Source organism: Xiphophorus maculatus, chromosome 20 (genome assembly GCF_002775205.1).
Source record: "Xiphophorus maculatus strain JP 163 A chromosome 20, X_maculatus-5.0-male, whole genome shotgun sequence".
NCBI lineage: Eukaryota > Metazoa > Chordata > Actinopteri > Cyprinodontiformes > Poeciliidae > Xiphophorus > Xiphophorus maculatus.
Genome location: NC_036462.1, coordinates 9,204,405 through 9,227,469, shown reverse-complemented (window position 1 = coordinate 9,227,469; position 23,065 = coordinate 9,204,405). Strand labels below are relative to the sequence as shown.

The following is a 23,065-nucleotide window of genomic DNA, read 5'->3' as shown; positions in this document are numbered from 1 at the left end:
GGCTGATCTGGTGATTATTTTTTTGATCAACTGGATAGCAAAAGGTGCTTATTAGGACAGAAGTTGAACCAGGTGAAGCTAAACCCGTGAAAGGAGTTTTTGGTAGAACAAATCCACAGATAAGGAAGATTTTAATCTTAAATGCAAATGTATTTTTTTTGTTTAATTACTACATTGAGTGTGTTACTCTTTCCGAAAATTGTCATTTTTTTTGAGTCTGTATAATCCAGTTAATGGTTAATTGATTACTAATTTAGTTGTTAATTGTTTTTATAGTTGATTAATCATGATTCATTGATTAATGGATTGGTAAAATCAATTAATCATGATTCATCAGTTATTTTAATAATCGATTAAGGTTGTTAGGTGAGGCTCATTCACTGTGTCTGCCTTCTGCTTGGCCTCAGACTTTAAGACTTTAGTGAGGTCCCTGTTTCTTTTTTTCTGCCATTGTCCTCACAGATCTGTATCCGCGACCCGAATCAGGGCGGTAAGGATATCACAGCAGAGATCTTGGCAGGGGGCTCAGGGAGCAGGAACTCAACGCCCCCTGTCGGTCCCCCACCCTCCACCCCAACACCACCACAGGTATGACTCTTTTAAGACTCTGGGAGACCTACGATACATCCGCATTATGAGAAGAGCCATGAGTTAATTTTTAGGAACAAACGAATGTTCTTTCTTAGTAATTTATTACAATAATTCCAAGAATCGTTACTTTATTAGTAAAAACTCAGTGGTTTATTACACCTTAAATTTTGCAGATATGTTTGGTAGTAAATACAAATCTGAATGTTTTCAATGTCGTCTTATGTGATGGAGCAACACTAAGAGATGCATCATTGCAAACAGGAAGGAAAATTAATAATATTTAACAATTTTCCCAACAAATGATCTGAAAAAGGAGGTGCGTATGTGTATTGAACCCCAAATAGAATAATTTCACAAGGCACTTTAGAACATTAAGACGTGTAGTAAGAGGATCAAGGCCTTGTTATGTTTAAAACATCTCTCTCTGTTTTCCACCTGCTTTCTTTCCATTGCTGGTTGTTTTTCCTGCCTTCTACAGGCAATTGCATCAGTCTGTAAACTCCTGCAGAATCCTCTCATATACCCCTGTCTTTCCTGAGTCAGCATGTTTCTATCCTTGCAGAAAGAAACTGTAATTAGTTTGACTTGCTGCTTAGAGTAACTTGGATTGTGCGAACAATCCTCAGACAAATGAGACAAACTGATTTCAAATTGAATTTCTCGTCTAGATTCTGAAGAGGAATGTTAGTGACTTTTTTCTCTTTGTGTGTTCCTGGGGATCTTAACAGTGTCTTTCCTGTTCTCCATGTTTTCATTGTCCTGAGCTTTCATCCTTCTCTTTACAGTCCTCCCACAATCATCCTCCCCATCATGTTTCTCTTCCACCGCTGTCTCCTTTTTTCCCACTTGTGGTCTTGTGTATTTGTACGTTTACTTGCCTACATTTCAATGCCTGTATTTTCTGGTTTTCTGTGTTGATGGACTTTATGGCTGCACCCTCATTATCTTCGCATTTTCTCCCTCAAATCACAGCACCCGAGCAGCAGCCAGACTCCGGAGCAGCAGCAGTCACAGCCCCCGCCCCCTCAGCAGCAACAGACTCATCCCGGAGGCCTGGCGCTTGAGCCGCAGCAGATGCAGCAGCCGCCGCTAACGACCGGGGCTTCAGACAACAAACCAGGGCCAGGTCTGCCCAAAAAACCTCCTTCCTACATCCCAGGCTTTAATAAGTTCAAATGTTCTTTCAATTTTTACTTCAAACACAAAAATGATACTTTTGGTCTGAACAATGAACATTCAGACATGTACAAAATATTTCTTCTTGTTTCAGCTGGAACACTTTAACTGGAGACCTTTTAAAAACATCTCCTCTTGTTTTCTCAAGCAGGGTTTGATCAGTGCTTGAAATTCTTGAAAATACTTAAATTTCAAAAATATGTTTTCAGGGTTTGGAAAGTGCTTGATTTCTGTACATAGTTTTTGAAATTGCTTGCTAATCCATCTGCACAGTTTTGTAATAAATCTTTAGGAGAAAAAACTCCATGTAGGAAGTCAAGTGATTTAAGCATTTAATTTGTACAGGAAGTTCAGGTACCTTTACACAAACCAATTTGTCTGATGTATGGCATGTTTATTATTTCTAATGACTCAATGACATATTAATTGAAATGAAGGTTGTCTTAAATGTTATACATTAGTTATTGAAATTGAGGGATTTTTTTTTTATTTTGCTAAATTAGTATTTTGTTCTATAGGGTGTGTGAGAGAAAATTTTCAAAGCATAACATTCAGTAATATTTTATTAGTCACAAAACATCATTAATTGATTAAATGATCACAGTAGTGAATTGAAAGTGTTGTCATTTGTATTGTTTTATATCCAAAGTGTGGTGCTGGAAAATGTTTGAAAACTTACCTTGAAAATGCTTGAAAAATGCTTGAAGTTTACTGTGGGAAATGTGTACAAAACATGTTCAACATTTACTTTAATATTATCACTGTTTAGTATCCTTCTGCATCATTTCTTTCTTTCTCTTCTTCTTATCAGTGGATTTGCCAAAACTGGAGCCAGTTGTCCAGACGTCTTCCTCTCCTGCACTCCTGCAGCCTGAAGCCCCTATAGAGAGACTGGAAGCCGATGTTTCTGTGTCTGAGCCCTCTGCCTCCGTTGAGCCAGAGCTTCCCTTCCACGCCGCCGCCACAGCCACTCCGCCACCTACAGCAGCCAGCGCTGGTCCCTCAGCCAGGGAGCCCGCTGCTTCAGCTGCCTCCTCTGGTGGAGAGAGCAAATCACCCATTGGAGCACCTCACATGCCCAACATGGACAAAACTCTTCCAGAACCGCCGCAGACTTTTGATGCTTCTCCGTCAGCTGCCCCCAAGGCTTTGAATGGCCTCGCCGACTCAGGGAGTGAGCTCGACGCTGTGGCTCTCGAAGTCCCCCTTGTCCCACCGGCTTCTGCTCCCGCTTACAGAGATGCCTCCTCCTCTGTAAGCGCGCCCACTGACATGAGGCCAGAGGTGCCAATTGCTGCTGCGCTCTCCCCTCTGTCACCTGTCGCCGTGGTGCCTGTCACCCTTACCTCCAGCCCCCTCCCAGCCCTGCCAGTCATGCTCCCCCCCGGCCTCCCGCCTCTTGTGCAGGCCACAGCAGAGGCAGATGAGCCGAGCAAAACCCTCGACGTAAAGGACCTCATCTCCAGAACAGGAATGGAGGTGCAAAGCGAGAGCAAAATGGATTCCCAGCAACAGGCGCTGATCAGGAGGAGCCCTACAACAGGTGACAGGATTCACTTTCAACTAGCAAGACTCTAATGTTCTTTTGTTCAACTTTGGAGGTTTTGGTTTGTATAAGTTGGGCACACTTCAAGTACATAGATTTCTTGTGTTGTTGCTATTTTGTCCTATTTTTGACATTTTAAATAATCAGATAGATTTTTGTTTGTTTTTTGGGCACTTTATTTATATTGCTTTTCAAACGAACAACAAACAAATATAAGGTTCCTCCGCCACCTTAGAATGGTTTAAATGAATGTATCTAAAATGAAGGCTTGAAAATGTCGTAAAATATTTTTTTTACAAAATTAGTTGGCCTTAAATACATTAATCATAGTTCTTAAATTTTGTCCTGCAAGAACTATTTAATGTTGTATGTTCTATTTAGTTTTTTATTTTAGTTTTTTTCTCACAAGACTTTTCTGTCAGGCAAAGTTTGAGTCACAGGCTGACATCTTAATTGCATTCTGTGACTCGAGGTGGTTGAAGTAAATTTTTCATATATGTGGAAGTTGTTTCTGGTTACCTTTTTTTCTTAATAAATTAGGTAATTTAAATGTCTTTTTAAGTTAACATGGGTTATCTTTGTCTGATATTGAAACTTTTCACCAGAAATAAATGTGACCAAACCATTGTTACACACTATGAAATGTTTGCATGTACTTTACATGCGTTTTCTGATTGCACATTAACACTTGTCTGTTTTCTTGCAGTTAATCAGACTTCTTCTGCTATACCAAAGACCTGGAGAAAACCAAATGAAATGTTCTGTGCTGGAGATGCACCTCACAAGGACGATGAGGTCTGTTTGTTGGAAACAAAACAATTGGTGACTAAACAAAATGTTGGTATTTGGTTTTCTTGCAGTTGAAAGTGTCAATGTAGTGGGACAGAGTGGGTAAGGGGGAAAGAAAAGAAACAATGTGGGCAAAAGCTCAAGAGAAAAATATTTCCACATGTGGAGAAGGGAGGCAGACAGAAACGACATTCGGTCGTTATAGTCCAAAAGAAATACGGCAAGACGACTTCAGCCATGTTTAACCATCTTGTTAGCCTCTCTAAGCTATTTGTGCTTTTTTTAAGGGTGTTGCCCCAAAGTCTTGTTGTCACATCATCAAACAGAAACAAATAGCCTCAAGCTGCTTATTTCAGGCTTTAGGAGAAGTTCTGTAAAGAGTTTATTTCAAGTCAAAAAGCTCCAAATTGAAAGACACCTCACTGGCTTAGATTATAAGTTGGTTCAGTTTACCGCCTGTTTCAGAGTTTTGTCTAAGTGATACAAATGGCTACGCAAAAAGAAGCATGTGGAGGCGATTCTGGTTCATTTGGAGGTTGATTGAAGTTTTTTTTAGAAGTTAGAAAATCCTTAAGACTTGAGGAGTGTTTTGTTAGCCGACAAAGGTCTTTCCTCCTCAGTGTGACAGCAAACCTTAACAGAAGGCATACAGCATGTGGTTATCATTCATTTTTTTGACAACTTAAAATTAACAAATAAATACGTCAAACTAGTTTTGGCATAACAAAAAACCTAAATTGGCTCTACAGGTTTCTGTCTATTTTGCTTGGATTTTTATGTGGGTGGTCATCATCCAGCTGTTTTGTTGAAAAGTCATTATTTTTTCATTCATGTGAAACAGATTTAACATGGGGCTGGGCGATATGAATTGGAAAAAAAAATTGTCATGAAAGTGCAGATTTCCAATTTTTCTATTTTTTTCCTAAAAAACAAAATTCACAAATGATTTTTTTTTTTTAAATCCCTCTAAAAGTGGCTTTTATTTCAATATTTCCCACTGTGAGTTGTACAACAGAGTTTTGGGGTCAGGCTGAATCTTTTACTTAACTGTCAAGAACATAGACATAGTATTGGCAGGAAAAAATGCAAATCTACCAGAAAAAACATCATAAAATTAGAAAAGAGGAAAAAATGCTTTGATAGATCAGATGTGGCTAACTCAGTTCATGTGGTTCTTTTTTTGCAAAATGGATTGTCCTGCAAACAGAATCGTTTCAATGTCCTGCTACTGATGATAATTTCATGCTATTAATGTGTTAAAAGATTAAGTTTTTCTAAGTATTACTTGTAAAACTTAGAGCAAAGTACCACTTCACAAAATACTCAACAGTTCTCATTTTCTTCTCATAGAATTACTACTTTTGTTCTTTTAATATTACATCTTTATGGTCGCATTATTTAGACTATTTTGACTGTATTCTTGTAATAAAAAATCTCAACCTGACCCTTATATCTGGCGTTAGATTTGATCTGAATCCAAAGTCCAAATAGATAGAAGCGGTAAAACATCCTTGTCAAACAAGATGGCGGCCTTGAGAAAGCAGACATCACTATGAAGTAGAGCATTGTCCAGGTTTTCCAAAAATTAAATCTCCAAAAACCAAAAATTTGATTAATCAATAAGATAGATTTATCACCCAGCCCTAATTTAGTGTTTAGTTTTTCACATTTTATGCTCTTATAAGATGTTAAGGAAACTGCAGAAAAGCAGCATCTTTTCTGCAGTTCGAGAAAACCTACATCTGAAGACTGAATCTGGTGTCCACTCAGGAGGAGCCCAAATTTGTCGGCTCGCCTGCTGGAGACCAGGCCCTTCAATTGGCCCCCCTCAGCTGCAGCCCTGGGCCCCTGCCATCAGTCTTCCCCTCAGCCGTCGCTCCCACTAGCAGCCCCGATGCTGACGAAAAGTCCAGCGTTTCTGAGGAGAATGGCGAGGCGGAGTCTGAACCCTTGAGAAACGGAGCAGGCCACACCTCCGAGACAGAGAGCAGCGATGGTGGCGCCACCCCTGGAGACAAGGAGAACTCCACGGGGACTCCTCAAGATGTGGAAGGTAAGAAGTCTCAGCAGACAAGATTTTCTACAAATTCTTATTTTTATGCGACAGTATTCAGCAAAGACACTGTTTGACTTGCCTGTTGAGTTTTTTTCTGTTTCAATCCCGCTTGGTTTTCCAGACCTCGCTGATCCGAGTGGGAAGCGACAGTATGGTAGAGACTTCCTGTTGGGCTTCCAGTTCATGCCTCAGTGCATACAGAAACCTGAGGGGCTCCCACCAATCAGCGATGTGGTGCTAGACAAGGTAAGGTGACGCAGATATGATCATTCTTTTAAAAAGAACATATTTAGTTCGACACATCTTACTAAACAGTCCTCTTAAGAGATCATGCATGTTCCCTATTGAGCTTTTCCTCCACTCAACTTTCCATTACTATTGCTATTGGATACAGCCAGCTTCTTTGGCAATCATCCACTTTGGCTAATTGTTAACAGAAGGTGTCAATAACTGGTAACTCATAGTATTTGTATTGAAAATCCCTTTTTCTTTTGATGCCATGTGGCTTAGTTAGTAATTGTTTCTCACTCCTCCATCTTTCCAAATTTGTTCAAATTGCCGTTGAATAAAGGCCTCGAAGGCCAAGCAAATGTTTTAATAAATATGTTTTTTGGTGGTGGTTTCTCAATTTCTCTGAGAAATTAAAATGTTGGTTTACATTATTGTGAGCCCTAATTTGTCAAACATAACAGAAATAAATACTTCAGATATGTCACTCTGTAATTTATTTTGATAACAAGTTTCTCTTTTTATTGATTCTGATTCATCCATATGGAAGAGAAACCAATACATCACCATTAGTTTCAGTTGCGTATGAGGTTATTTTGGTGCTATTGAAATGAAACTTAACATATTCTGTTGAAACATCCACAAATTTTCACTCGCATTATTTACACAAAGAACTGTCAGACTTCCTGCAGCTTGATTTCCAATGGGTTTGACATAATCAGTAATTTCTGCTGCAGTTTTCCGTTTTGTCTGAAGCTCTTTGCTAAGTAAAATTGCTCATGTTCGTGAGAAATTCATGATGTAACTGGATCTCCTGTAGATAATTATTATCCATCAGCTACATTAATAATAAAGTAATCAAGTCTTTTATTATGAAGCTTCATCCATTTTAATGTGTCTAAAATGATTGTTTAATCTGAATTATAGGTTATTAGTTGGAGAAAAGATCACTTATGAAAGCTTGTGCTGGGACTTTGCCGTAAATGTGTCTAAAGATGAAGCAATAAAGAATAAACAAATTAATTATGAGCATAATCTGTGCTGCGGATTCCACTTTGGGTGATGTATTAAATTAATCTAATCTGTTCAGTACAACAACATGGACGTGGTTTTAGTTTGTCAGAACGTCTTGATCAAAGTTGAAGTAGCTTGGTTTGCTGCTCAGATCCACGTCTTTGTATGGGTGGAGCATACGGCCCGCTGAAATGCTGTTTTGATTAAAATCACATTGCTATTATGTCACTCTTGGCAGCGTTAGGATTACTTGCCCCTCCCCCACTTTGTTCAAACAGAACGGTGAACAGTTGATTGGTGCCGTCCCAAAGTTTCGTTTTTCTCACAGGGAGAGAGATGAGTTTTTCTGGAAAAGCTCAGACAGGAAGTCATGGACAGCTGAACGACAAAAAGTCTGATTTGTTCTCCCCCACACACTCCACTCTTCTTTTTTTCCCCCTCCTCTTCACTTCCACCACATCTGGTTCCAAAGTACTGATTGTCTCTCCGACACGCCAAGCATATTTTAATATCAGTTTAGAAAATGCTGATCATAAATCAAACCCTGATGCTTTGGTCTTCCCATCATTAATAGCAGGTCAACTATAGAGGATTACTGAGGAGGAAATTCACACACACTCTCTCTCTTACAGGGCATGCTGAGCCCCTTCTGCTCTGTTGCCAGATTTGTTAGAAGATCACTGCGCCCCCTGCTGTTTATCTCAGCCTGGCGTGTGCACACATGCGTAACGGTGTGTATGCTTTGTGTCACGCAGATGAACCAAAACAAGTTGCCATCTCGGGCAGTGGACTCCAGGGTGATTTCCAGGGGTCCCGATTTCACACCTGCTTTCGCCGATTTTGGGAGGCAGATGACCGGAGGACGAGGAGCGGCTGTGAGTCACACACACAAATCCAGACGATAGCCATTCATAAAATCACACACACTTCGGGTGAGAAAAACATGTTCTTTCAGCAACTATAGAAGGTAAATATATTTGAGTGATATAAATTTGCTATGAAGGAAAAATAGAGGTAATAAAATCTTAAGAAAAATGTGGATTTCTACTTTTATACCAAGAATTTTCACCTACAAACCAAGAGGAAAACTGACCGCCTTTGTAGAAATAGAATTTTATTACAGTATTTTGTAGTACTATTGTAATAGCGATAAAAGTGACCATAAAAAAGCTATTTATTGCAAATTTTTTTGGATGACTGGATAAATGTTGTTCTTGAAAAATGTTCAAGCTTCTTTACTTAAAGAAGTGTGATTTAAATCACTAAACGTCACTTACAGGCTTCATTTAATCATATTTTTGAATTTATTGATATTTATTGTTGCTCTTGTGGAAAAAAAGGGAGAAAATAAGAAACAAAATTTTAGTCAATTTTTTGAATAGTAACTATAATCTATCGTAACAGTAGATTACAATAAATCACAATTCTTATAACAAATCTTTCTCGATAAACGGTACAATAAATGTCCTGCCCCTGTGTTTTCTGCAACCACAGCTGATGAACATGGGCACACGCCGGCCTCCACCCAGGAAGATTATCGTCAACGTGCCCGTCAACGATGATGTTCAGCTGAAGAAGTCGGAGAACGCCTGGAAGCCCGGCATGAAGAGGGAGGGCCTTCCAGAGGATCCAGAGATGCAGAAAACACAGGCAGGAAAACAAAACAACTCAAACACAAAGGAAATGCTCAACACTAAGCTACCTTAATGTCTGAACTCAATCTTCCCTTACGGGTATTTTTGTTTTCTTTTTGCTGCAGGAGCTCTTCAGGAAGGTACGAAGCATCCTGAACAAGCTGACGCCACAAAAATTCAACCAGCTGATGAAGCAGGTCACCGATCTGACCATCGATACCGAGGAGAGGCTCAAAGGGGTCATCGACCTGGTTTTTGAGAAGGCCATTGATGAGCCCAGCTTCTCTGTGGCTTATGGACAAATGTGTCGGTGCTTAGCTACAGTAAGCAATGCGTTTAATCAACTAGCATAGGTGTACAACAAAAAAATAGAATAGAGAGTACTGCATCTTAGTTAAATGGTTTCCCTTATCCGACTTTTATCTGTTGTTTCTATGCAGCTCAAAGTGCAGATGACGGACAAACCCAACTCCACTGTAAACTTTCGCAAACTGCTGCTAAATCGCTGCCAGAAGGAGTTTGAGAAAGACAAGGCAGACGACGTGGTGTTCGAGAGGAAGCAGAAAGAGCTGGACTCTGCTGCATCGGTTTGTCTTCTCATTAGCATTTTCTATTCTGCTTCCAGCTACTGGAGCTGATGTTTGTCCTTCAGGCGACAGAGCGCGAGCGGCTTCAGGAGGAGCTGGAGGAAGCCAAAGACAAGGCCAGGCGGCGCTCCATTGGCAACATCAAGTTCATCGGCGAGCTCTTCAAGCTCAAGATGCTGACCGAAGCCATCATGCATGACTGCGTGGTCAAGCTACTGAAGAACCATGACGAGGAGTCTTTAGAGTGCCTGTGCAGGCTGCTTACCACCATTGGGAAGGACCTGGACTTTGAAAAGGCCAAGGTGAGCAGCAGGAGGTTTAAAGAAATATACTTGATCGCTCTAGCTTTGAGCAAACCGTTCAACTGATACCACTTGTCGGTGCAATACTATAAAGTTAGTGTGGAGGTTAGTAGCTCAGTTTAACAGACTTAATTGCCCCAAAATGTTCTAAGGCAACTGGAAAAAAGCACCTCGTGTTCCCATAAACGTGCCTGGCGTCTCTGTTGGACACAGAGCAAAAATACACACTGTTCTCTGTCAGGTTAGCTTTTTATTTGGGATTAGTTTACTCTTTAACAGCTAGACTGCATTTTGCCACCTATAATCTTTTTGACGTGATGTGCCATTGGTGTTTTTATTGCAGTTTGAATGTTAGACTCCTAAGGTTCTAAAGACATAAAAGTGAGGTCTGTGGTAGGATTTGATCTAGCAGTGCTTGGGTGCCATTTACATTGGGATGTGGTTTATCTTCTCAACAGCATGGAAACTAAATGTGACTTAGATCTGCTTTGCTGCATCAGTGTTCCTTCTGAAAAGTGTTTCCAGGTTACAGAAAAATGAATTAGATAAATGTCATTAAATGGTGCCAATATTTTTCTGTCATGCCTGTTTAATTTATACAGCTATTCTTCTGTATCTTGGAGTGATGAGGGTTTTTTAAACACTAGTCAGTACTTTAAAGGGTAGTATTATGTATTTTCTAGGCACTTAGTGCCAGTTTATAGCACAATCAAGTAACTGTTAACTTCAGCTGTTATAAAAATGTTATATATTTATTTACATACCACCGATAACTTATAAGAAATGTGACTTCACCATTAGATGCTTTGAAATTGGGCCTCTGTCTTCTTCTGTCTCTTTAAGAAGCTCCTACTCTTTCCGACACGCCGTCTTCAACACGTCACCACAACAATGCTCCTACATTATTTTATTTGCATCTGTTCTTTGGAGTGTAGAACTGAGAAGTAGTTTGTATGATAAGCTCCACCAGGTGTTTGCTAATGGCTCTTGGAGGAGCTGACGATGATCTGTTCAGAACTTTCTGTTCAGATACTGGTCAGTCATTTCAAAACAGCCACAGGGAGGTAGTGAGTCCTGTTCAGGTCCTTTGTAAAATTTAATGAAATAAATGTCATACATATGTTTTAAAGTGCAGTCAAAGGACACACTACCGCTCAGTCACCAATGTAAATCAGTTTTGGGATCCATGGCAAAAATAATCAAGGGTTTATAAAAAAAGGGCAGTGCAAAATGCGTCTGTCTCTCTCACTGGAGAAGAGCGGGTATCAGGAATTCATAATCCTGATTCTTCAGAAATCTCCCAATCGGTACCCAGATCCAGTACCTGGGATTGCATCCATAGAAGATTTTATTTTCTGGCATCGTCTTCCTAATGAAACAGAAGCTCATTTCAAACCATCCAAACACTGTTTTTTCCTCTGCAGCCTCGCATGGATCAGTATTTCAACCAAATGGAAAAAATTGTCAAGGAGCGGAAGACATCATCTAGGATACGGTTTATGCTCCAGGATGTTATAGACCTAAGATTGGTAAGTGTGTATTCTGGTACTTTATTTTTAGTTTCATACGTTTAAGATTTCATTGTGCCCTCTTTCCCACAGAGGTTTGTTTCATTGTATCTGTTTTTTTTTTCTCACATATTGGAATGTCAACCTTGGCTGTTCAGGTCGTGTTGTGCTGAACCTGTTGTATGCCATCAGCCTTGGAGTCAAATTTCAACTCTTTTACGAGAAAGACTGATTAGTCTCCCAATCGCATTCTAAAATTAATGATGGGTTTTTATCCAGAGTCTACTGTCATGTTTAAGATGAACAACATCGGGATGATTAAACCAGTTATGTGGTTTAATGGAGTAACTGTTTTAAAAAAATCAGGAGAAGAAACCCTAAATCATGGCCCAGTTAAATTAAACAAGCAAGCAAATGGACTGTAATAAACTAATTTATGTGAAGGAACAAGGAGGAAAACCTTAAGGAGGAAAACCTATCAACTCTTCAGTTTATGTCCTCAGAGCTAATTTAGGCAGTTTTCTATTCAAAATTTTTGACTGATGATTAAAATAAGAAATATTTTCATTAATTAAGAATAACTAGAAAAATGGCTTTATCAGCCAGAATTGATTTATAAAAAATTAAAGAGGATATATGTTTGTATCCTCTTATTTTAAGGGGCTTTAACACTTACTTTTTCATACCTATCAATTCAACAACAATAACAGGTTGGTTAGTCAGCGACTGCTGCTTGTTTTAACACATGGATTTTAATTTTTTTTTAAATTTATGGCTCTTGAGCCTTTTACTAACAACTCTTCAACTTTTTAGATTGATTTGTGGACAATGAACAGTTGAATGATTTAAGAAAGTAAGATTACTACTTTGGGCAGCCATTGAACAGGTTTTAATCAGGGATGCAACTAATGATTATTTTACTAATCCATTAATCTACTGATTATTCTGACAAGTAATTGATGAATCAGATGATCTTATTCATTAGATTTGTCATTTAAGCACTTAACGTTTTTTATACAATATTAGAAATGCATTAGAAGACGCAAATAAACAATTAATTTAATACGAAAATACATTTTTTCTTGCCTAACATTAAATAACAAAGAATTCCATTAGTGTTTGCTAGATCAGTTATAGCAAAGGAGGCATCTGCAGCTAAAGAAATACTAATATTATGATGTGAAAAGCTCAGTCCTTTCTCCTTGACTTTACATCAATACAGCATAGGATTCAAATGTTGATTTTATTTTATCTTTTCAATTAACTGATGAATAATTTGATGCAAAAGGTTCCTAATGTGATTTTTTTTTTTTTTTTCATGGAATTTGAACCAGGTGAAGCTAAAACCATGAAACTTGACTTCTGGCTAGAATATGCTTAGATGCAAAATTGCCTTTTTTGTGAGCATACGCCAGTTGTTAACATTTAATCGATTACTAAATTAGTTGAAGATTATTTCAGTAGTCGATTTGTCACGATTAATCCGATTAATTGTTTCAGCTCTAGAGTATTAAATCATGGCATTGATGTTGAGCTGCTGTTTATCATGTGTTGTCAAATGTCGTGCTGTTTCCTCTACAGCACAACTGGGTGTCGAGGAGAGCCGACTCGGGCCCAAAGACCATCGAGCAGATCCACAAGGAGGCCAAGATTGAAGAGCAGGAAGAGCAGCGAAAGGTTCACCAGCAGCTGCTCTCCAAAGACAGCAAGAGACGGCCGGGTCAGTCCTGTAGTCAGAATCCTCTTTAAAGCTTAGAGTCACACATCGGCTCGGGAACCCTGCGGGCATACAGGCACACTTCCTGTCCGTACAGCCTGCAGAAATCCCATTGTGCCCAGCAGCAGACAGGAAGCCCCCCTCACTGTCTTCCATCTGTCACCTGACTTATAATATTTCATCATATGCGACAGACATTGTGGAAAACGTCTCAAATGTCCTTTGTATAAAAGGTACAATTTCACAGCATCATTGAATTCATGATTAAATTCTATTTTCTCTTCTTGTTTGTGGTGCGTTTATTTGGTGATGTAGATCCACGAGAGCAGAGGGAATCCCGCAAAGAGGAAACCTGGAGCACTGTGCCCATGACAAAGAACAGCAGGACCATCGACCCCAATAAGATCCCAAAGATCTCCAAGGTGAGCCATTCGCCTGAGGCTCATAGGCTGCGTTCACACAGCCGGCGAATTCGGCCTAAATCCTCTTTTTTTGCCCAAATGCTACCCATATTCAGCTTTTACATGGCAATCTGAATGGCCAGATTCTGATCTTTTCACCCCCCAAAAAATCCAATCTGTGCCATTTCCATATCTGGTACTAATTTGGATACTCATCTGATTGTTTTCAAATCAATCTGCAGTCAAAGCAATCTGTTCTAATAAGCAGTTAATCAATTAATTGAATGATAAATTTAAATAAGCTTAATAATTTCCATTCTGATTATTAATGTTTCCATTCTGATATTTTGTATTCATAATGGAATATTTCCTACTTTACTTATTGTTTTTGGTTCCAGTGTTAAGTGCTCTTTACAAAATTAAAGTTACTTGGTCTTTTAAAGGTGAAACTTGCACTATTATGCCTTTATCAATGTATTATTTGTCAAAATCACATTATTGCCGTTTATCAAAGTATCTTTTGGGACAACTTGTCAATTACAGCTGTTCAGACCCAATCCAGTGCATTGGACAGTTCTTTACCCAAAGTGTTCAATCTCCTCATTTGGCCCTAAACAGACCAACATCTTTCCATGACCATGAAAAAACATAAAGTGACTCATTGGATCAGTTGGAGTTAAATAACTTGTTGCCAGCTAAAAGATAATTGCCCTGCAGTAATTATCCAATCGGAGGCCCGCTAAGTTAAATCCAGGTGGCGATTTGTTTTTTTGTCCTCAAAGTTGCTGTGTTACAAGCAGGGAAAATGGACGAGCAAAAGACTTTGAGCAAGTTTGACAAGAGTCGACTCATCTTTTGGCAATAAAGAGGTTTGCATAAATCACTTTTGGTAAAAAATGACTTTAGCCATTTTTTAGGAAGGTGACAGTAGAGGAAGTGAAGCTGAGGTGTGTGCTTCCACAAAAAGCTACGGCAGCTCAGACTATTGAAGATGTTGATTCTGGTTCTGACAAGAAGATGCAATAATGTTATACCTGAATAATCCATGCAAGATTTTTATAATATAAAAACATAAAACTGGAATAATTTATGCAGCCACAGAATCATCTTTCCAGCTTATATCCTCTCTCTGTAATAGAAGCGATAATGCTTCATTATTTTTTGAGTGATTTTTTTTTTTTTTTTTACTCTTAAATTGAAGTAAAAGAAAAACTTTGCAAAGTTGTTGCAAATTAGACACTAGATTCAATAGAAGATTTTCTTGTAATGCCTTAACTCTGCATAAGTTAATTTTTAAATTCAATGTTATGAAATGAGAAACTAATTCACAAAGAAAGTATGCAACTGCCCGGTAACAAGCCAATGTTTTGTTGCAGTGTGATGAACTGTTTCAGCACTGTACTTTAGTTTGTCATGTCGCGACACGTCTCTCACCTTCATTAAGCGTTTGTCCTCCACGGCCACTCACAGCTGGATTTTTTTTTTGGTAGAATGTAATTTACCGTTTCCATACCGACAGGATGGGTCTTGTGGAACAGAACTGTTCTTTAAAGGCTGCCTGCCCTCATCTGGTCTGCATTATTGTGGTTTAGCTTCTGCAGTGCATTTAGTTGCCTCCCCTGCTGGATGGATTGGGTACTGATTGACCAAAATCAAAAAACAAATAATTCTTTTTTTACCATAGACTGTAACTACTTCTTGATTTCATTTCCAGGATTTATGGACTAATTAACACCTCTCTTGACCTCCCAAGTTTTCCATAGGTTTATGGGGACATTTAATTATTATTTTGACTTCTGCTTTTAAATGCTGTCTCTGGGGACTTTTGGTTAGTTTTCAGCTATTTTCATTTATAAATCATTAGATCACTGGCTGAACATTCTCATTGCGTTGTTTTTTTTTTTTTTAAATCTGTTGAGGTTTTCCCAGTTTAATGTAACAAAAACTGCATTTGCAGCCTCAGATGGATGAGAAGATCCAGCTGGGCCCTCGGGCTCAAGTCACGTGGGTGAAGGGCAGCAGTGGAGGGGCCAAAGCCAGCGACTCTGGTAAGAGGGGAACCGACTTACGAACGAACAAGATTTAAAACATTGACCTAAACATGAATCATAAGTTGATTCAGTTGTGAAATGAAGTTCAAATAAGACCCAGTGGTCAAGGTTAACTTGATTATTTTCACATTAGCTGGAACTAGAAAAATTCTTAATATCTAACCTTTTCCTCAACGTTTTAAAAATCAGTTTTTATATTTTAAGAAAAATGTAAATGCATTTTCAATTTAGAGGGATTGTACAAATGCTAGAAATCCTTAAAAATGCTAGAATTAGAATTAGGTGTTTGTTTGTTGTTTGGGAAATGCTTGATTTCTGTATAAAGTTCTTGAAAGTGCTTGATTTCTAAACTGCACAGTTTTGTATTAAAAGTTTATTAAAAGACTAAATTTGGAAAATCTTATTATAATTGAAAGCAGATATTTTCATTCATTCAATCAAAAGACACATTTTTCTCACTGCGTGAAGTTAAACCAGGCTAAACAGTTCTTGTTTTAGGTTAGATACAATCAGGTTTTTTATAACTTTCTTTGTATATTGTGTTTGAGCATTTAATTTGAGCAGAAACACAATTTGTTTGGATTTTTTCAATGTAATTATTTATTATTCCTAATGGGTCAATGATTGTTTTATGCTTTGTATGGTAAACAACATGATTGAAATTAGGGGACTTTTTCTGTTAAATATGTGTTTTATTTGACCAGTCGGGTGTATAAGGTGTGTGTGAGAGAGATTACAAAACATAACATTTTGTTATGTTTTAGTTTACTTTGTCTCAGTTTTATAATGTAGAACACTTTCACTAAACATTATTAACAGTAATAAATTATATTATATAATAGTGAATTAAAACTGTTCATTTATGTTGTTTTAATCTCCCAAATGTGGTGCTGGAAAAGTTTGAAAACTTTTCTGGTACATGTTTGAAAATTGCTTGAATTTTACTATGGAAAAATGATTACAAATCCTGCCTTTCTTGACAAATAGATGAAAAAAACAATTTTATTGTGTTCTTTGTCATTGTTCTCTTTCATTCCCAAACCATCAGAACTATCTCGGACCGCCGGCCTGAACCGTTTCTCTGCACTGCAGTCCACACCTTTACCTCAGCCCTCCACCACGCCTCCACAGAACCCCGACTATGAATCCAGAAGAACTCTGGGAAGGTAGAACATGAGCCCACCTGGAACTTATAGCTACTGGTTTTCCTCCGCTTTGTTGACCTTTTCTTCTCCACCTCGCAGCAGTCGGAACAACGCAGCCAGAGAACGCAGCGAAAAGCCGCTGATCTCGGCCCCGTCGTCGTCGCGGCCCGGCCCGTTCGTCAGGGGCGGTAGCTCCAAAGAGCTGCTGGAGACTCAAAACCCGGAGGAGCTGCAAAGAGAGCGGGAGGGAGCAGAACCCCGGAGGCCGAGCGTCGCTGAGGACAAAACTGAGCCGGAGCGCAGCAAAGTCAGGGAACCTGGTGAGAACACTGGTGTGTTTCTAACATGTTTAAAATCGACAGATTGTTGTTTTGTCGTTGTGTAGTTACAGATTGAACAAGATGACTCACTAACAGACTCTGTTTTGCTAGAATAAGATGTGGCCGGTGCGTTTCTATGTGGCTTTTATCAGCTCTGACCCAGCATTGATCTATATGTCGCTCTTATTCCAGTGAAACCTGAGCCAGTGGTTCAGAAGCCAGACAGACCTGCCCGGTCAGAGGAGGAGATCGAACGAAAGTCAAAGTCCATTATTGACGAGTTTCTGCACATAAACGATTACAAGGTAGCTCTGAATTCAACACACTGCTAGTTAAATGGAGTGTTTTCCTGCAACGTTTCCTTCAAAGCCCAGTATGCCTTCAGGGTCAGTCCTGACCAGCAATCATTAGAACAGTTTTGTGACTCTCAGAGTTTATTCCAGTGTAATCTGCTCCAGTTCCAGTTGTCCTGTTTGTCCTGCTGATTTTGTTTTGATGATGATATCTCGTTTTCCTGCAGGAGGCTGTCCAGTGTGTGGACGAGCTGGACTTGGGCTCTCAGTTGCACATCTTTGTGCGCGTCGGGGTGGAGTCGACCCTGGAGCGCAGTAAGATCACACGGGACCACATGGGCCAGCTCCTCTTCCAGCTGGTGCAGCAGGGAATGCTGCCCAAAGCACAGCTATACCGAGGGTCAGTCCACCTGCTGCAGGCCTCAGGCTTTAGAGGGAAGCCAGCAGAAGTTTGCACCAGAACTGTTTCTGTAAATTAGGAAAAATATATTTTTGTACATATCAGGGCTGCAACTAATGATTATTTTAGTAATTGATTATTTTGATGATTAATCGGGTAAAAAAAAAAAAGTCACATTCAAAAAAAATTGTATTTAACAACTTAAGCCTTTTTAAAGGGTATTAGAAATACATTAAAAGATGCACATAAACAAAAAATTGTTTTATTCTTTTTTAAATAAAAAAATAACATTTTATTTCCTTAAATGCAATAACAATGGCATCCCATTAGTGAATTTGAGCTGAGTGAAGCCATTTGAGTTTTGAGTAGAATGTATTTATAGACAAAGGTGTTTTCATATTAAGTGCAAAATGTATCTATGTTTTGTACAGTTTTAGCTTAATTATTGCACTAAATATATTTTTCTTCATCAAATCATGTATAAAGTTACACATGAATGTGAAAAGATTAAGAAAAAGAATGGTTAATTTTTTTAAACTTGTGGCATGCACTAAAATCTGTTGTCTACAAAAAAGTTCATGAATGAAATAAGATGCATAAAAACATCAGAGATTTAAATTCCACACTTCCTTTTAAGAGCACTGATATCCTGATTTTTCTTTTAATTCAGGTTCATATGCTTTTTGTAAAAAGGTTTCACTAATTTTGTACATATTGAGTTTATGTTAAAATTATCCCATATTTTTTATGACCATTTCAATATTTTATAAATTAAACCCCAAGAAGATTAGTAACCATTTTTGGTAGAAACTAATGGAGATTAGTTTGGTAATGGCAATTACCAAACTAATCGAAATGGCTTGTCGGTGAAGACAAGTAGTTACACAAATAATTAAAAGAAAAACTTCAGACCTTCAGATGTTCTCTGTAAAGCGTGTATTTCACCATCTTAACTTCATTTTGAGCCTTCTATTTCTAAGCTTTGCTGCTGTTTGTGGTTCCTCAGGTTTGCAGACACGTTGGAGCTGGCCGACGACATGGCCATCGACATTCCCCACATATGGCTGTACCTGGCTGAGCTGCTCAGCCCTTTGCTGAAGGATGGATGCTTCTCTATGAGAGAGCTCTTCAGGTGGTCCAGCCGATCCTGCATGAATGTTTCACATGTTTATCCAGAAAGAAAGTGCGTATTTTTTCTGTGTTCCACCTTTTTACATAACCTTCATGACTCCTTTCTGTTTGTTTACAGTGAATTAAGCAAACCTTTGCTTCCTGTTGGAAGAGCTGGGATCTTAATATCTGAAATACTGCACATACTATGCAAACAAATGGTATGCAGCACAAGGTTTTTTTTATGTCACCTGACACTCATTTTTGTAGCATGTTTAGTTATAACAAAATAGTGAACAATTTTCTACAATAAACCATCAAGTTTTTACCTTGTATGAACTTTTATTCATAGCATTTAGTTTGATTTACTACAATTCTACTATGTTGAATTACTATCCATTTTTGGCTAAGTGAGGTAAACAAGACAGTCCAGACAGAAAAAATGGATGTTGTTGTGTTTTGTTTTGACAGAGCCATAGGAATGTGGGATCATTATGGAGGGAATCGGGCCTGAACTGGACCGACCTGCTACCAGAAGGCGAGGATGTCCAGGCTTTCATCTCACAACAGGTTTGGAAGGGGAAAAAAAGGAGCTGTAGATCCCTCATCTGAGAAAACATTTTTTATTATTATTATTATTATTATTTTACCGGTTTAAGTCTTTTACCATTTCCATTCACTCAGATGTTCTTCTATCCATCTCATCCTTGTCACTCCCCTCTCCTCTCCTTTTTATTTTTACTTTGTTCCAAACAGAAACTCCAGTTCCTTCAGTCTGAAGGTTCGAGTCCTGAGGAGGTGCAGACCAAAAGGATCTTGTCTCCTGAGGAGCTGCGTCGGCAGCTAGAGAAGCTCCTCCTGGAGGACATGGCGAGCGACGAGCAGATCTTCGACTGGGTAGAGGTACGCCACTTTAAAATCACCCAGAAGACCAGTTGGGTTTATTTATATCACACCAATTCACAACATATATATCTCATACTTGACTGATTACCGTTTATATTGAACTATTTCCAATATATCAAAATCATATTGACAAAAAATCAGTTTATGATGTCAGTTGGTTAAAAGGAGGAGGAGCCAAGTCAATATTGCCTTTGTATTTCTATGAAGTACTTAAAGAAGAGCTGTGGTATTCTATCAGCCGTACTCTGTCACATGCACTTCAGTTATTTAATCCCCTTTAAGTGCTTTTTTTGTAGTCTGAAGAGCACTGCTAACGCTAATGCTTCCATTAAAGTTTAACATGGAGTTGGCAGCGTAGTCAGCCAGCCGAATATCCACACGTGTGTGCTTTTAAAAAAACTTTCTTTCCAACTAGATTTCTTTTCGTTAGTGGCATGAGCTATCTGAGCTGATTTAGTTTTTCTCTCCAGGCAAACCTGGATGAGTCCCAGGCGAGCTCGTCTCCCTTCCTGAGGGCTTTGATGACGGCCGTGTGTAAAGCAGCAGTGAAAGGTAAGCACTTTAACGAAGAGACGCTTCGTTAATGTCTGCATGTACGCAGCGGCAAAATCCAAGCAGAGCAGCCTTCCATGCACCAACCCTGCCTCTTGCACTTCGCCCACAGATGAGAACCCTAACTGTCGTGTGGACACGGCCATCATCCAGAAGAGGTTGCCTGTTTTACTCAAGTACCTTAACTCAGACACTGAGCGACAGCTGCAAGCACTTTATGCACTTCAGGCGCTGATCGTTTCACTCGATCAGCCTCCAAGTAAGTGCTCAAACAAAGCAAATATTGCCATGGTTTTAATCCTTAAAACATAAGAGGGTGATTAGTACTGAACACAGATGTTATAGATATTATTAAAAAAATTGCTGTTAACTACAAAGTTTTCAGTATTAGGCTTTACAATTATTTACCTTTTACCTTATAAAATCAAAAAGCACAAAATAGGGCTACTACTGACTTGAAAGTATAAAAATTTGTTTATGTTTAAAATACCACCTCCTAAAATATCAACATCTTTTTTAGACAGATAAATAGGGTTTAATGCATTGACAGATTTATCTCTAACTGACATCTTTTCACAGCTTTGGTTTTTGCGCATTTTATTGATCGTTTAGTTTTTTTTGAGCTACTTACGGAGAATTTAATCAGTTAGTAATTAATTCAGATTAAGTGTGTGTTGTTGGTTGAGGTTTCAAACATTCAACTCATAAACCCAAAATAGGATAGGCAAATGTTTTGTTATCCAGAATTTCATGAAAACCACAAAAATCTTTGACATTTTGTGTGAAAAGTATTAAATTTGGGCATGAAAAATGTGTTATATCCCTTAATATTTAGAATAGCAGGAACACAAACAAAATGTTCTCAGTGTTATAGTCTTTAATGAAAGGAAAGCAGGCTCAACCTGGTTGATATGTTTCTGTAGCAAGCTGCAGTATGTAACTTTTATGCGCATTTATTTTTACATATTTGTTAAAACTATCGCAAATTGAAGAAATTGAGCTCTACCTTTTCCTTGTGGTCCTACAGCCACCCGCAGAAATACACCACAATGTCAGAAACAATTAATCAGATCCAGGAGGGGAGGGTCTTAGCGCTCTCAATCACTTGTGTATGCACCGTAGCTGTGTCAATAACAGAGAAACAATTTACTGTTAAAGGGAAGGTGTTTATCCACCATAATCGGTAGCCATGGTAACTACCCTGAGCATTCATGATGAACTCTGATGTCGGGAACTAGCTGTAGATTAGCAGAGAGCAAGAAGGAAGTGTAAGCAGCGTGAACACGAGGATTACTGACCTACTCCTTCTCTGATTGGTTGTTTCTGACTGCAGATGTATTTTTGCAGATGGCAGTAGGACAACAGGATGGATGCAGAGGAGCTCAATTATTATTATTATTTTTTTGATTGAATCAAATTATACTGTCACAACATAGTGACAGTTTTAGCTAATATGTCAAAAGCATATTGTTTATAAAAGTTTCATACTGCAGCTTTCACGTAAAGACAAAAAATCTTTTGCCTAAAATGTTTTTGTAAAGCATGTGTTGATCATAGATATGGAGGGAAGATGTGGGAGGGAATCGAGGTTCAGCGTTTCTGCTCTCTTGCAGACCTTCTCCGGATGTTCTTTGACTGTCTGTATGATGAGGACGTCATCTCAGAGGACGCTTTCTACAAGTGGGAGTCGAGCAAAGACCCTGCCGAGCAGGACGGGAAGGGCGTGGCCCTCAAGTCCGTCACGGCGTTCTTCACCTGGCTGCGGGAAGCCGAGGAGGAGTCGGAGGATAATTGACAAGGGCGACTCCCGGGACACGGCGTAGTGGAACGGCAACCTTAACAGCAGAACAAATTTTTCAAGTGGCTGCACGGACAGGGCGACGTGTTTACGGCTGGAACTTTGTTTTTGTTTTGTTTTCCCTCCCCCTGCGGTACAGTCCTGAAGCCTACCGCCATCTTCAGTTTGGATTCCAACGATGGAAGCACTAAATACTGTATCATACATAGAAAATATTTTTGTTTTAAATTTTAACTTACTTTTTTTGTTACTTTTTAAGAAGAGACTTAAAGATAAATAGGTTCTGGACTCCTTAATTTATTATTTTTTTAAGGACTGCAAATACGAAAATTATTTAACATTTGCAGATGCTCACAACAAGAACGCGACAACAGAAATAACAATATAATTACTTATAATAACAAAATAATTGTGAGATAAATATCCTCCCTGGATTTCACTCTGGTTGAGAACAGGGTAAAAAGCATCTTTATTTTAGGATGAAGGGGAAGCAGAAATGAAAGAAAGGAGTGAATAGACAAGAACTCATAACTCTGTTGGTCAAAGGTCATCTTGTCATTACCAGGAAGTTATTTTCTTCTGCCTTGGCTCACTCTGCGTTATGAACACCTCAAGAGAGGGAAAATATGCGTCTAGGAACTGATGCAAATCAGAACTTATCAAGTTACGCAGATGAACAAAGTGATAAAGAACAAAAGTTCAGCATTCAAAAGCTAAAGGCCAGGGTCGCTGAAAACAAGATGCTTGTAATACTTCTTCCGACCTACAGAGCAGAGTAAAGCTTGTAAATACATTAAAGACAAAAAATGTATTTAAAAGGTTTTGATTCTTGTGACTTATTGTTGTGGGAGGTGTGGCTTACAGAGGTCGCTTCTGATGACTGGTGTGTGGTGCGTTCAGGTTTGGATGGAGAAAAGAGCAGCAGTGAAAATCCTAATTTA

General features: G+C 38.8%; 1 protein-coding gene across 7 annotated transcripts in view; it reads left to right on the top strand.

The window, feature by feature from the left end:
• Positions 1-22,992, top strand: part of eif4g3 (eukaryotic translation initiation factor 4 gamma 3) — a 61,826-nt gene extending 38,834 nt beyond the window's left edge. For 4 of the 7 annotated variants that reach the window (XM_023353551.1, XM_023353549.1, XM_023353546.1 and 1 more), the window contains 26 exons: positions 454-588; positions 1,564-1,717; positions 2,579-3,310; positions 4,020-4,108; positions 5,873-6,155; positions 6,280-6,404; positions 8,156-8,275; positions 8,895-9,050; positions 9,160-9,357; positions 9,475-9,621; positions 9,687-9,923; positions 11,348-11,452; positions 13,013-13,151; positions 13,464-13,570; positions 15,507-15,597; positions 16,649-16,766; positions 16,845-17,077; positions 17,258-17,370; positions 17,586-17,758; positions 18,765-18,890; positions 19,008-19,089; positions 19,340-19,438; positions 19,625-19,771; positions 20,245-20,326; positions 20,439-20,585; positions 21,940-22,992. In XM_023353551.1, the coding sequence (XP_023209319.1) occupies positions 454-588; positions 1,564-1,717; positions 2,579-3,310; positions 4,020-4,108; positions 5,873-6,155; positions 6,280-6,404; positions 8,156-8,275; positions 8,895-9,050; positions 9,160-9,357; positions 9,475-9,621; positions 9,687-9,923; positions 11,348-11,452; positions 13,013-13,151; positions 13,464-13,570; positions 15,507-15,597; positions 16,649-16,766; positions 16,845-17,077; positions 17,258-17,370; positions 17,586-17,758; positions 18,765-18,890; positions 19,008-19,089; positions 19,340-19,438; positions 19,625-19,771; positions 20,245-20,326; positions 20,439-20,585; positions 21,940-22,121 (4,320 nt within the window). In that variant the 3' untranslated portion in view covers positions 22,122-22,992. The remainder of the gene's footprint in view (positions 1-453; positions 589-1,563; positions 1,718-2,578; positions 3,311-4,019; positions 4,109-5,872; positions 6,156-6,279; positions 6,405-8,155; positions 8,276-8,894; positions 9,051-9,159; positions 9,358-9,474; positions 9,622-9,686; positions 9,924-11,347; positions 11,453-13,012; positions 13,152-13,463; positions 13,571-15,506; positions 15,598-16,648; positions 16,767-16,844; positions 17,078-17,257; positions 17,371-17,585; positions 17,759-18,764; positions 18,891-19,007; positions 19,090-19,339; positions 19,439-19,624; positions 19,772-20,244; positions 20,327-20,438; positions 20,586-21,939) is intronic. The other 3 variants (XM_023353547.1, XM_023353548.1, XM_023353552.1) reach the window with 3 other exon arrangements.
• The last annotated feature ends 73 nt before the right edge of the window (positions 22,993-23,065 follow it).